Source organism: Acomys minous (assembly GCF_964271855.1).
Source record: "Acomys minous genome assembly, chromosome: 11".
NCBI lineage: Eukaryota > Metazoa > Chordata > Mammalia > Rodentia > Muridae > Acomys > Acomys minous.
Window position 1 is genome coordinate 55,335,140 of NC_140492.1, and position 14,140 is coordinate 55,349,279.

The window sequence follows — 14,140 nt, forward strand, 5'->3', positions numbered from 1 at the left end:
ACTGATACTTTTGTCTAAGGATTGTGTCCCTCATGTGTGAGCTGTCCAATTTCCCAAAGCGTAAGAATACAGCTGCAATCCTGATGGTAAAGTAATTCAACTCTCCTACAGGTTGGGCATGGTGGCGCATGTCTTTCATCCCAGTACTCTGGTGACAGAGGCAGGTGGATCCCTGTAAGAGGGCAGCCTAGTTTATACAGAGTTCCAAGACAGCCAGAGTTACATAGAGAGATTTTGCTTGTCTCAAACAAACAAACAAACAACTTTAACAAAAGCACAAATGACATGAACTCTTTTAGAGTCAGAAGCTAAACTTCACCCCCAAAATGAACTTAAGAGTGTGGACAAAAGCAAACAAGGCTCTAAGCCAATAATGTCAAATGCCAAAATGCTTATTTTAGCCTCACTTAGTATTTTACATTAAGGAACAAGAATTCAGATACCAGTTATGTGATAAAAAATTTTTTTCTTCCTAAAAAAAAAATTACTTCTAAGAATAGAAAAAGAACCCAGAGCTGGCGAGTGATCTTTACAGAGCTCAGAGCACGGTGACGGGAACTTCACAGGACTCCTTGACCTCAGCACCTTCCTCTGGGACTTCACAATTCTATCACCGGCCTACCCTTCACAACCGTGGAAACCCAGATGCTAATCAGGGAGCTGAGTTGACTCTTCTTAATGAGCAAAATGGAACAAGGTGCTAGACCACAAAGGAGCACACTTAAGTACAGGGTTTCCCAATAAAGACAGTGCAATTGGAATAGGTCTTCAGAAGACAGACCTAACAGAGTTTCCTATCCAACAGTGCTAACGTGGGGGATCGCTGTCTCTGAGTTTTAACAGCAGTAGCATTGCCTGCTAACATTCATTTTATCTGACACAGTAACAGATTTGGTGACCCTTTTGTTCCTAGGTTATGCCTTGCATATGAGCATACATTGTTGTACTGTTATTGCATATGTAACACACGTATGTCCTGCTACTGCTACTGCTACTGCAAGCTGTGGGGCAGTTTTTGGTAAGCGTTGTTTGAGAGCTACTGCTCTCAAACAGTAGTTGAGAGCTACTGCAAATGTGTAATGTCTCTATAGCTGTATTTGAGGAGAGATTTTTGTGGTGTCTGGTTTAAAAATAAGGAACAGAGTAAAGGCTGGGAGGTGGGCAAATTCCCAGGGCTGCTTGCATGAATACCATGCTTGAATGTGACCCACTCAAAAAGAGATAGCCTGGCTGGGTGTATGGGCAGCAGCGGTGGGAAGGATTTATTTCACCTATTTTGTACATGAAAAGAGTTGAAGTAACTCACCCGAAGTTCTGAGTGTTAAGCAGAGTCTGGATTCTAACTCCACAGTCACTGCTAGAGTTTGGCCTTGGAGTGTCTCCCAAAGGCACTCCAAAGGTGTTAACAATTTGGTCTCAGTTTGGCACCATTCAGAGGTAGAAGGTAATTGAAAACATGTCTTTCAGTGACATATCAGAACCTGGCCCTATCCTGTTTCTCTGTCTCTATTCCTAGCTAGCTACCTTGTGCTTCTACCATGTGCTCCCACCTTCATGCGCTGCCTGGCCACAGGCCCAAAAGCAATGAGGCCAACCAACCATGGACTGAAAACCTCAGGACTGTTGGTCAAAATAAGCCATTTCTCTTTTCAACTTAATCATCTTAGTTAATTCGTTACAGTAACAGGCATCTCACTGTTCCTTCCGTTTCCTAGCAACAAGAGAAGGAGGAGCTTCAAACAGTCCTACTTCATAGTCCAAATCATAGCTGCCATTATCACCATGGCTAATATTCATCAACCCTCCTTCACGTTACACACTCAATATATAAAGTACTTTATAGCCTTCATTTTAATGAATCCTTATAAAAACTTTATGAAATGTATATTATTATCCTTGTTTACTGCAGGCTTTAAACAGCTCAGCAAATCAGAGTCACACAAACATCAGCTATACAAGCTCAAAAGTCATCATCTCGACCAGTGGTTCTCAACCTTCTTAATGCTGAGACTCTTTCATATAGGTCTTCATGTTGTAGTGACCCCCCCAATCTCACTCCCCACAACCATAAAATAATTCATCACTACTTCATAACTGTGTTTTCCAATGGTCTTAGGTCGCCCCTGTGAAAGGGTCACTCAACCCCCAAAGGCCTTGAGACCCACAGGGTAAGAACATGATGCATTATTAAGGACAGCCCTCCACATATATATATATATATATATATATATATATATATATATATATATATATATATATATATATATATATATATATATATATATTTGGGGGCAATATCTGTCAAAGCAGCTATTTCCCCTCAGAGTGCTGGGGTCTCAGTTTCTCATCTATGAAATGAAAGTGAACCTACATAATCTCGGAAGACTTCAGTTTCTACACTCTTATAAAACACTGGCTGGCTTCCACATAAGGAAGGCCGGACTAGCACCACGCCCTGCCTTGTCTCAGAGTCCTAGCTACTAACATCGTCGTGTGGCTCAGAGACTTGGGGGCATGCTTTCTGAAGTCTGTATACAATGAACACGTTCTATATACTCTAGGATATATTTGGCTGTCGTGGCTGTATTTTTTAAATGCCCACTGACAATATCCATCACTAAAGAAAGAAAGAAACAAACAATCAAAAAGTGGACAGTTCAAACATTTAAGGCACCATGGACCAGAGTTTCCATCTGCAAGTATTCTTGCTCTATCCAGAACAGTGCTACTCCAGAAGTCCCAGTTTGGGATCTAGGATGTCAGGGACTGTTGGAAACAGCCCTCTACTTTCCTAAGACAGTTCAGACAGGACTTTTGTCCCCAGCTGCCACAGACTTGGAGAAGAAAAAGAGTGCAGATGACTCTAGGATTCTTAAAAGTTTGCATGTAGGGTCTAAGCTGGTTAACTAGTGGCTAGTTAACTAGGGTTACGCTGGTTAACTAGCTCTAGTGGCAGTTGGAGTGCCTAAACTCAGGTGAGGCTTTGTATGTTTCGTGTGTGCTGCACACGTCTGGCATCCAATCTTGTTAGGTCTAGACAGTTTATAAAAGCTACATCTGGCGGAAGTAGCTGAAAGGCAGCATGCCTCAGGAGTGCTGGTTCCCTGGTTCCCGACCGTTCTGCAACGCTCCATCTGTTTATTCTCAGCATTACGCTTAGTTCTTGTAGACTCAAAGTGTGACGTGGTTACATCTGAGCGACTCTCTAATTAGCTCACAAAGAGGAAATTCTGCCTCCATCTTCGTATTACATCTGCGCATTCAAAAGTTACTTAAGCTTCCAACTGGTCTGTGAGCAAACCGAAGGGGGGGGCCTCCACAGACAACTCGGGGAGGTTGAGGACAGCAATTCCCAAAGGGGAGCAAGTGGCAAGTAAGACGACATGAAACTGGGTGGAACAGCCAAAGGAAATTAAATGCCTTGTTTGCAGAGTCACAGCTACATGCTAATGTGAACAGGCCTGAGAGAGCCTTCCCTTCGCTCTCCTTTTCCTACTCCGTTTCTCTCACAACAGAACCGCTGCCATGTTTCCAAGTCATGTCCAAGTAAGAGGCTTAGGGTGGAGTTTGAGAGAATGCTGCGAGTGACCAAGCACCTGGAGGGGACGAATAATGAGGGGAAAGATGGACACAAAAAGTAGAAAAATGGCAGGTACCAATGGGAGCCCTGTAAAAGAGACTCGGAATTATGCCCAACACTCCTTTATACACAAACGACGCAATCTAACTTGTTAGGACAGAATAAAAGCACTCTGGGACAATATGGTTGTGGCCGTCGTCGCCCTATCTACACTCTGAAAGCAAGTACAACGGGGTGGAGGTGGGGCGGCGGGGGGGGGGGGGGCGGGGCTTGGAGTATTAGGAAGTTTAAGGATGGTGATTTCGCCTCTAACAATTAAATTTTAGCCGTCAAAGTGTCTAATACCTGTAGGAGCAGAAATCAAAAGGCAGAGGTTTCTTTTCTGTTTTACAAATTTCAGAAAGCCCTAGGCTAATAAAGGAGGAAAACAAGAGGTTCCCATTGGCAGACACTTGATCTGGCCCCTGCACCTCCGGGTGCCAAGCGCTACCGGAGTGCAGCCTAGGCCTGCACCGCCCAGGAGGTGGCCGGCTCTGCAAGGCCAGGCAATAATGGCTTCCTGTCGCAAGGCCCAGGATGAGTCTTTTTTTTTTTTTCCCCAGGGCTCACCTGCTGGGAGCCAGGTGAGGAGGAGCAGACAAGGTGCTTGCAGCCCACGGCCCATGCTGACTCCCTCTCTGGCCGCTTGAGGCTCAGGGGCCTCGGGGAGCCGTGTCTTTCTTCATCAGCCGCAAGCCTGGGACGTGCATCTCCGAGGAGTGGCAGGTAGCCGATGCGACAGGAGCGTCCCCGCGGGTTCCCAGAGGTTACCAGCACCTGAGGCTGTCCCAGCTCCGCCCCCGCCCTGGGCCGCCGCGGGTTTCCTGCTCCGCCCAGGCTTGGGGACCGCAAGCCTCCGCCCTACCTGTCTCTGCCAGGTGACTAGTCTGGCAGGAAAAGGAGCCTCTAGCCACCCGGCCCAGCCTGTCGCTGTCTACACCAACTTCTACCTCTCACCCCTTGCAATTTCTCCTCTATGCTTCTAGAATTGGCTATAACTTCTCGTGGGGTTTTTCTCGAGGTCTCTATCTGCCCCTGTCCCTCACCTCCACACACACATTGAAACTGTACTTCTGATGTTTACACATAATGTCTGCTCAGGTCTTTCTTTTCTCCTTTCCTTCTTTCTTTCTTCAAACTAAATATTCTAAAAAGTAGAGCATGAAGCAGAGACCATAAATGATTTTTTTTCACACTTATAAAATTAACAGGTGCTCATAGGAAAATAGGAAAAGGATAAGCGAAAAAGAAAATCCCTCTCTCACTGTACATAGATGCAGTTACAGTTGGTGTGTTTTTTCTCCCTTAGGTTTTCCACCCGTCTATCCTTGTAGCTCAGCCACCGTGCACAAATCTCATCCAGCTCAAGACCAAGACCTTTGACCTTGTGAGGACTGGTTCTCATAGCCACGGTACCCAGGATACAATCCCAGCCTTCAGTCTTCCTTAGCAGAAGTGGGTGGGGACATGGGGATCTGGAGCTACAAAAGGAAAAGGGAGGAAGCCACACAGGCCTTCTGGAGCCAGTCAAGACGTCGGCGATGTAAACAGCAAGGCGATGTAAACAGCAAGGCGATTCACACACTCTGGCCTTATGGGGATTTTCATTGGCTCTGCTTTGCTGTCCCGCTGGAGTATTGTCCTTCCTCCCACTGCTCCCACCTCTAGCCTCCCCCTGCCCATGCCATTAAACACAACTCTGGTGGCCCCCACCCTGGTCACTGACCTAGATGTCACCATTAGCTCTCATAAGGACCTCTCCTGACCTGCTTTGCTTTCAAGGACATTCTCTTCACTGGTGCTGCTAGTGTCCTTCATCTCATGCCACCCAAAGAAGCATGCTTGTCCTGGATCTGTCAAAACACTCCCCCATACACACCCCACCACACACACACACACACAGACACACACACACACACAGACACACACACACACACAGACACACACACACACACACACACACAGAGACACACACACACACACACACAGACACACAGACACACACACACACACACGCACACACACACACAGAGACACACACACACTCTCTCTCTCCTGGGTTACCCCTTGGGTCTCCCCCAATGGGCCTCCTTCCCTTTAAATGTTTTTCTTGTAGTCTCTTCTCTTCCAGAAAATAGGAAGTAAATTCAGGAACTATGTGGCCAAAGGCAGTTGGTGAAGCCTGTGTGGGAGCCCTTAGATCTTTCAGGGGGGAGGCCATCATGGCACAAAGGGGCGGAGCTCCATTCTCTCCAGAGACCTTCAGCATGTTCCTAGGAACACTGCTCAAGCCAGATGTCTGTGACAGAGGGATTTTGTGTGGTTTCTGGGCTTTGGCATTGTCCTCAGCAAATTTTCAATACCGGTCTATAGTACACACAGCAGATTATGAATATGGACAGATTTCATTGTGGATTTATTGTGGGAGATAAGGAGTCGGGGAGGGAGGGGTGCCTCGGGGGAACAGAGACAGAGAGTTTTAAATATGAAAAGTAAAATATGAAATATGCAGTATGTGCCACGCAACAAATATGATATGGAGAAGTTTATTATATGGGAGGATGGAAGAGCAGGGAAGTGGGAGGGTACCCCAGAGAGAGAGAGAGAGACGGGGGGGGGGGGCTGGAGAGGGAAGAGAAGAGAGTTGAGAGAGAGAGAGAGAGAGAGAGAGAGAGAGAGAGAGAGAGAGAGACAGAGGCAGAGACAGAGACAGAGACAGAGACAGAGACAGAGACACAAGATGGGTTTGTCCTTTTATCTACTCCTTGGGCAGGGGCATACCTACTGGCAGGTAGATAATGACATCATAGGTTGCTAGGCAGATTAGGGACAGTATGCTAACAGAGAGACAGACAGAGAGAGAGAGAGTGCAAGAGTAAGAGAGACAAAGTAAAACAGAGATGGGTGGGTTTGTCCTCCTCCTCTTCCTCCTCCTCCTCCTCTTCCTTCTTGTTCTTCTTTTGGTTTTTCGAGACAGGGTTTCTCTGTGTAGCCCTGGCTATCCCGGACTCACTTTGTAGACCAGGCTGGCCTCGAACTCACAGTGATCTATCTGCTTCTGCCTCCGCAGTGCTGGGATTAAAGGCACATGCCACCACACCTGGCAGGCTTGTCCTTTTTATTCTGGGCCCCGCCCCCCCCCTCCGTGGCGGCAGCAGGTGATGCTGTCAGAGCTCACATCTTCCCCCAATCGCCTCCTAAAGCCCTCAGCCCCTACTACTTTGGTAGAAGGACCATTTTAGTGCTCATCTAACCAATCGTTTCTCCATGTTTGTCCCACAGGATTTTAATAAGTGGACGTAGGGCTGGCTGAGCCATGGTCTAACTACCAAAGTCTGAGCTAAGACCTCATCTTTCTCTGAAACTTTGCCCATAGATCATTCTGAAATTCATGAGTTGCCTGAACACTGAGCGCCTACCTCCACATTTAAAACAATGCAGCCTTTGTTTTCAAACTTATTTATCAAGAATGACAATGGGGTGACCCACATTTAAAAACAGATGCTTAGGGCCAAAGGAGTTCATCGATACCAGCATACAGACTGCACCTTCCGCGGCATTGCATAGCCAGGCCTAGCATAACACCTGCCAGAAAGCTAGCACTTAACAAATATTTGCTTAGTTCTATCTGTGGGTCCCAGAGGAAATGACAGCTAGGGCTGGGATTAAATGAATACAACATTGCCAGAGACAGCAGAATGAGCAGAATCCGCGGCAGGCATGAGGAAACAGCAGGGCTGGGCTGCAGGAGCTTCCCTTTCGCTAGGCTACTAGGTTAGAAACCCAGTCACATCGCATAAAGGGCTTTGCTTGGGCAGCTAAAGAGCCAGAGCTTTAGGCAGTAGACAATGAGTGCAGTGTCTTAAGTTGGGTGAGGCACCAGCGGGAGAGGGTTTTAGGAAGGGAAACTTGGCAGCAGCGATGAGAGGACCGGCAGGTAGGCAGGCGGGAGCTGCCACCTAAAATAAGGAGACTCGTTAGGAACCTGTTACTGTAGTTACGATAGGAGATGCTGACGGAAACACTCAGGCTCTCAACCAATCATTGCTCTTTAAAATGTAGGTGAGAGAATAGTCCAGCAGATAAAGGAAGGGAGAACCCATAAGATCAAGCCGTACGGACACCAAGAAAGGAGCACAGGTTTCTACCAGTCATCCTGGGTAGGTAGTGACATAGCTAAAGACTCCAGATAGAAAGGAAGAATAACAAGGTTTTAATTACTCAGGCACACTGCCCTAGACAGAGCTGTGGAGTGTCAAAATAAAAGTCCTATGGGTTGGACACCTTCATTAAGTGGAATGGTGTGACTGAAGCTGGCCTGAGCTTTGTAGATGACCAGGAAGATCTGAGTCATTAAGGGGTTGAGGCACCTCATTACTGGCTGTACAAAGTCAAAAGGTGAGATCCAGTGAGAGAAATTTTAGAACAAGTGTGTGAACTATTTTCACTCTTATTTCGTATCTTACTGGACGGTAGCACAGTGATAAAGAGTAAGAACCCTGAGAATGAAGAATGAAGGCGTTAGTTACATTTTCATGCTTATTCATCTGGAGGAACAAAAAGAATCTCACTCTCACTGTTGTTGTCTTCAAGACAGGTTTTCTCTGTGTGTATATATAATATATACATATACATAAAATATATACATATAAAAATAATGACACACATACACGCGCACGCGCGCTTGCGCGCGCGCACACACACACACACACACACACACACACACACTGTTGTTGTTGTTGTTTTTGAGACAGGTTTTCTCTGTGTAGCCCTGGCTATTCTGGAACTTGCTCTGTAGACCAGGCTGGCTTCGAACTCAGAAACCTGCCTGCCTCTGCCTCCCTGGTGCTAGGATTAAAGGTCTGCATCACCACTGCCCAGCAAGATTCTGTATATTTTATATGAAGCTGGCAAGAGAGGTTGTTAGGACAAGACTAATGTAGTAATGTTATTGAAGTTTAGATATGCCAATGAAATATATCTGGATGATAATATTTTAAAATGTACATTTACAGTAGAAAACAACCTAAAGGCAACTAGAGATAAAATTAACAAGTATGTGGAACGTCTTAATTAAAATCTTAAGCAGTTGGTGAAAACGTTTTTGAAGAGAAGTAACTTCAAACATGTGTCTTGTTCTTAGGGCAGAGCACTCTGCATGGCCACGGACGACTAGCTCAGTCAGTTCTGTAACTTTCTAGTAAAGTACTTGAAAGCAATTTCAACAATCTTATAAAATGTTCCTAAAATCTAATAGAAATTAGAGGGGGTTAATTAGACAACATGTATTTTTTTTTCACCAACGTGTATTCTAAGATGGAGAAAGTAGGAGAATTTCCCCCTATCAGATATCAAAGCTAAAAAGTCTTACCAATGAGAACAGTATGATATTGGACAAATGGGGACATAAAAGATTCCAGAAGTATACAACCGTGTGACAGAGACTTGCAATAGATGCTCAGGTGTCTGAGCCCTTGGTCCCTAGTTGGTTAGGAGAGAGTATGAGGGAAGAGCAGCTTCCTGGAGCCTGCTTGTCATGCCTGTCGCTGCCATACCTCTCCACCAGGATGGGCTCATATTCTTCTGGAACCATAAATCCAAATAACCTTTCCTTCCACAAGCTGCTTTGATCATTTATTTTATCACAGTGATATACACATGTATGTAACATATATGTATGTGTGTATCCAAAGGTGATATTATAATTCAGTCAGAACACTATAAACTGTCCAATAATTGATGCCAGGACAAACAGCTTTTCATGTGTTAAGAGAAAAGAAAATGTACCTTTCCTTCATACTGCATGAAAAATTAATTTCCAACTGATCAATATCCAAAGGCTAAAATAAAACATTTTGAGATTTAAGAATAAAATATGATAGAATAAAATGTGACCCCCCCAAAGGAAAGCATTATGGTTAGGATGCCAAGTGTACCCCAAAAAGGCACTTATGATATAGGCTTAGTACCCAGGAAAGGAAGGAAGGAAGGAAGGAAGGAAGGAAGAAAGAAGGAAGGAAGCTGACTAACACAGGAAATCAGTGGAAGGAGCTGAGTTGTCGCTGTGAACAGCTGTGAACATTTCTGGTCACCAGAAGCCTTTGGAAATGGTTTCTGGAAAGAAACTGGTAAAGTTTAGGGAAGTATGCAAAAAAAAAAAAAAGCTTAGAACCCTATTGGCAGAGCTTACAGAGTGATTCTGGTATGAGCACAGAAGACCAAGTCACTAACAGGAATGTAGACAATAAAGATTGTCATCAGGTTTCAGGTGGAATAAATGGCCCTGCTGAGAACTGGAGTCCAGGCCATGGGTGCTACATTCTGGCAAGGAATGTGTGTGCATCTTGTCAATGCCCTGAGACTTGCAAAGGATGATGTACTAATTAATCTGGTAGAGGACATTTCCAGGCAGTGAAGTGTACAGGCGGCAGCATGGGTTTTACTGGTTACTTTTAGCAGATTTATGGTGGGAATAGAAGCAAAACCACAGCAGGGAGTTTTGAAAAACTTAACTGGTTATTTTCCAGAAAAGAAGTGTGCTTCAAATTGAAGCCAAGGAGGGCATGGATGTTAAAGAAGTTAACACTAATATTGATAGATAGATAGATAGATAGATAGATAGACAGATAGCTATAGATACACACATACACACACATGTGCACACACATATGCCAAGTGCTTTGTACTAGACAGTAAGAAGGATGCTCTGAGAGATGTTGAAAATTAGCAGAAACTGTCCATGTCGGGCTCAAGGGTAAAGTTTCCTTTAGAAGACAGCACCTCTCGGGGACTCTGTAAGTCCAGGAATCCCTAGGAGGCTATAGATTATCACCCTGTGATTCATTTCATTTGTTCAGCCATTCAGACACTCACAGACCACTACAACCACAAGCTGGAACCATCTCTGTGATGCTGGTTTTATAGGAAGGCAGAAGCCAAGAGCTGTGGAGTCCTCAAGGCTTCCACCTAGATTTCAAAGGAAAACCAAGCACTGTGCAGCAAGGACAGTGTCCCCGCAGGACACCTGTGAAAGGGTGACATATGAAGCTGGGAACGGGAAGCCAAGCTGCAGTGGAGACCTCAGAAGCTGGAAATGCCAGGACACAGAATCCCTTCCGAAGAAAGGTAAGGCCACAGACAGAGCCGTCCTAACTAAGTAGCTGTGTTCCAAAAGAGGTAGACAGGAAGACCCTGAAAGTTTCCACTTTCACTTTTGTGCCATGAGTTAACCTCTTTTTGCCACTGTGTGTTCTCTCCATGATGTGCTGTGCCACCTGAAGCTCCAAATAGCGGAGCATTTAGCCTTCGACTGAGATCTTCAAAACTGTGAGTCAAAACAGAGAGTTCCTTTTTTTAAGTGGTTGCTTTATCTCAGTCACAGTCATGGAAACCTGTTCATCATACTGTGGCTGAGTGACAGACATTCTCAGGTTACAGCAGAAAAGACAGAGCGATCTCACACACATACAGAGAGATAGACAGACAGACAGAGGTTACAGCAGAAAAGACAGAGAGATCTCACATACATACAGAGAGACAGACAGACAGACAGAGACAGAGACAGGGAGACAGAGACAGTCAGGGAGACAGAGAGACAGACAGACAAGGAGACAGGGGGACAGAGAGACAGTCAGGGAAACAGAGAGAGCGAGAACACAGAGAATATGAAGACAGTGGAGAAGAAAATGCCACCCAAGCGTTTCTCTGCTCCCCTGACTGTGTGTCAGCATCCTCTCCTGGACCAAAACAGAAGGTGTAATTAGCGAACATAAACTCTTCCCATTCGATCTTGGCACCACTCACTGCAACCAACTATGAGTGTTCTAATGGTTTCATTTCCAGTGTCTATGAGCTTGTCCCTGGAACAAGGGATCGAAGAGGATGTCTGCCTCCTCCACCACCACTATCCTTGTGCCTCTTACTTCTCCAGCAGGGCCCAGGGTGCCATCTAGCCCTTTTGATAGGCAGCCACTGTACCAACATTTTCCATAAGACATGAGGAGGGGCAGACCAGCCAGACCCTCCAGCCAGCTTCAGAGCATAAATGAGTCAGTCTACAGGAAGGCCCAGGTGAGTGTACTTTAAAATGCCCCCAGCTGGTTCCAATGTTCAGAGTTGAGAATCACAGTGAAGGGTGAACTGCATCAGAGAATGCCCCACATAATCTGCATCCGAATAGGGCATTCCCCAGGGCAGTCCAACACTCACACTGGTAGCCACGCTGCCAACTTCTATGCTGACAGAATAGAATTTCTACTCTTAAGATCAGGACGTGTAGTATTTCTCACCTTTCTTCCTTCTCTACCATAACAACACGGCATCCTCCTCCCATACTCAGATGGGAGCGAATCTCAGGAGGTTTCTATAATCCAACCCAACCAAGCGAGTCTTTCCCTGTTTGTAACACTGGGTGCTTAGGTACATCAGTGGCTTTCACACTATGTTCCAGGGCTTCTGAATTCTTGCAGGAAGATTGTTTTGAAAAAAAAAAATCACTGGACCAAATGATTCAATGGTCTCTTCTTGAAGCAGCACTCTACAGTTGTAAAATCTAGGTGGGCAGATTAATTCCGCTAGAGTTTGCTGTCAACCGTATGCCTCGATGTCCACCAAAGACTATTTACCCACTGCCATTAACAGGTTGCTTGTATCTCTAGAACATTCGTGTGTGTGTGTGTGTGTGTGTGTGTGTGTGTGTGTGTGTGTGTGTGTGTGTGTTTTATTTTTACATTGGAGATGCAGTCATGGGAGTGAGTTTGTGGGGAGGTTGTTAGATCATGAGATGACCCCCTCACAAATGAGACTAGTGCCTTTTTAAGAGATGCCCCAGAGAGCTCCTTTGTCATATCTTGCCATGTAAAGAGTCATCAAGAAGGTAGGCACCCACATACCTGCCCTCAGCCTTTATTACAGCTGCCATCACCTAGACCTTGGATTTCCTGGCCCGCAAAACTTCGATAACTATGTTTTTGGTGTTTATAAATACTTGCTCTATAATAGATTTAAATAAGTCTTTGCATTTATTTATTTACTGATGTGGGCAGCGGGAGGGTGCACATGCAGAGGACAATTTAAGGGAAACAGAGAAACTCAGTCTCAGAGAACAAAAATTAAAAAGTATTTAGATGTATTAGTTTAGATGTATTAGTTTATTTTGATTTCTGAATAGGGATCCATTATATTAGATTATGCTAAAACACTTTAGCAGTGCTATTATTGACAGATGTTGGTGTTGTTCCTACTATTTGCCTTTTGTGAATGATGGCATAATATTTTGTAACTATTTCTAAGTTTACACTATTTCTTTTCTTTTGTGGCTAAAGCTTAAAAAATGGGTCATTGGATATATGTGGCAATTGTAAGGTTAAGTCCATAAATTCTTCAGTCCTCCTCCCTTCGGAAGAAAGAGGCTCAGTCCGTCCCTCTCACATGTGAGCTATAGTGAACAGAAGAGAAGTCCTGGTGTGTTACATCCAATGCTACATCAAAGAGGCATTGTAGCTGTGGGAAACCATTTGTCATTTCAGAAGAACATCTGAGCTGGTCTTTAGAGAAATCTATATGGTGAGAAGCTAAGGCCTTCTGGGGATAGTCATGTGACTGAGTCATAGTGAAAGCAGGCTCTCCAGCTACATTCAAGTCTGCAGGAGAGCTGATATCTACCGTATGAAAACTCATACAGCTGAGCTTCTTTCACAGCCCTGACACACAGAAACAGCGAGGACATATATGTATCACTTGCAATCACTAAGCTCAGAGTAGTCTGCTACCCACATGTTTATTATGCACTTGTTAACCTTGGCGGACATATCAGGGTTTTGTTTGTTTGGTTGGTTAGTTGGTTGGTTTTTTCAAACCAGTTGTGTTTGAGATTCTTTGTTGTTCTAAACATTTAGAATAAACAGAATTTTCAGTTTTTGCTCTACTGAGTGGGTTAACTACTTCACTGTGGTTCAATTTGCATTTTCCTGATGACTAAGGAGGTCCACTGCTTTTGTGTGTGTGTGTGTGTGTGTGTGTGTGTGTGTGTGTGTGTGTGTGTGGTAACTGCTTTTTGTGTGTGTGGTAACTGGACTTTTGAACTTTTAGATATAATTTTTGAGATTTGAACATTTGGATGTCATTTGTTGCAGTCTTCTCTATTCAGTTTTCTATCTTCATATAAGGATTTGTAGGATGCCCATAGGCATAAAGTAAAAATAATCCTTTTTTTTAAAGACCTTCGGTTTTGTGGCTTGCCTTTTTGTTCTCTTACCAATACTGGCTGATGAGCTGACTTTTTTTTTTTTTTTTTTTTAGTGACAGTTAACATTTTTTCTTGTGTGTGTGAAAACATCTTGTTATATGTATTGACCTTGTATCTTGTGTCAGAATATATTTTTTGTCTTTTTTTTTTTTTGCATGGTCTCACCGGCTAGCCTCACTACGTAGACAAGGCTGGTCTTAGACGTCAGGATATCCACATCATGCTTAGCAAAATCTTAGAAAATACATATGGAAAAGTAGGGGAGTTAATTCTGG

General features: G+C 44.5%; 1 protein-coding gene across 3 annotated transcripts in view; it reads right to left on the reverse strand.

The window, feature by feature from the left end:
- Positions 1-4,440, reverse strand: part of ILDR1 (immunoglobulin like domain containing receptor 1) — a 33,414-nt gene extending 28,974 nt beyond the window's left edge. The window contains exon 1 of one of the 3 annotated variants that reach the window (XM_084802528.1): positions 4,190-4,440. In XM_084802528.1, the coding sequence (XP_084658654.1) occupies positions 4,190-4,244 (55 nt within the window). In that variant the 5' untranslated portion in view covers positions 4,245-4,440. The remainder of the gene's footprint in view (positions 1-4,189) is intronic. The other 2 variants (XM_084802527.1, XM_084802526.1) reach the window with 2 other exon arrangements.
- Positions 4,441-14,140: the final 9,700 nt, after the last annotated feature.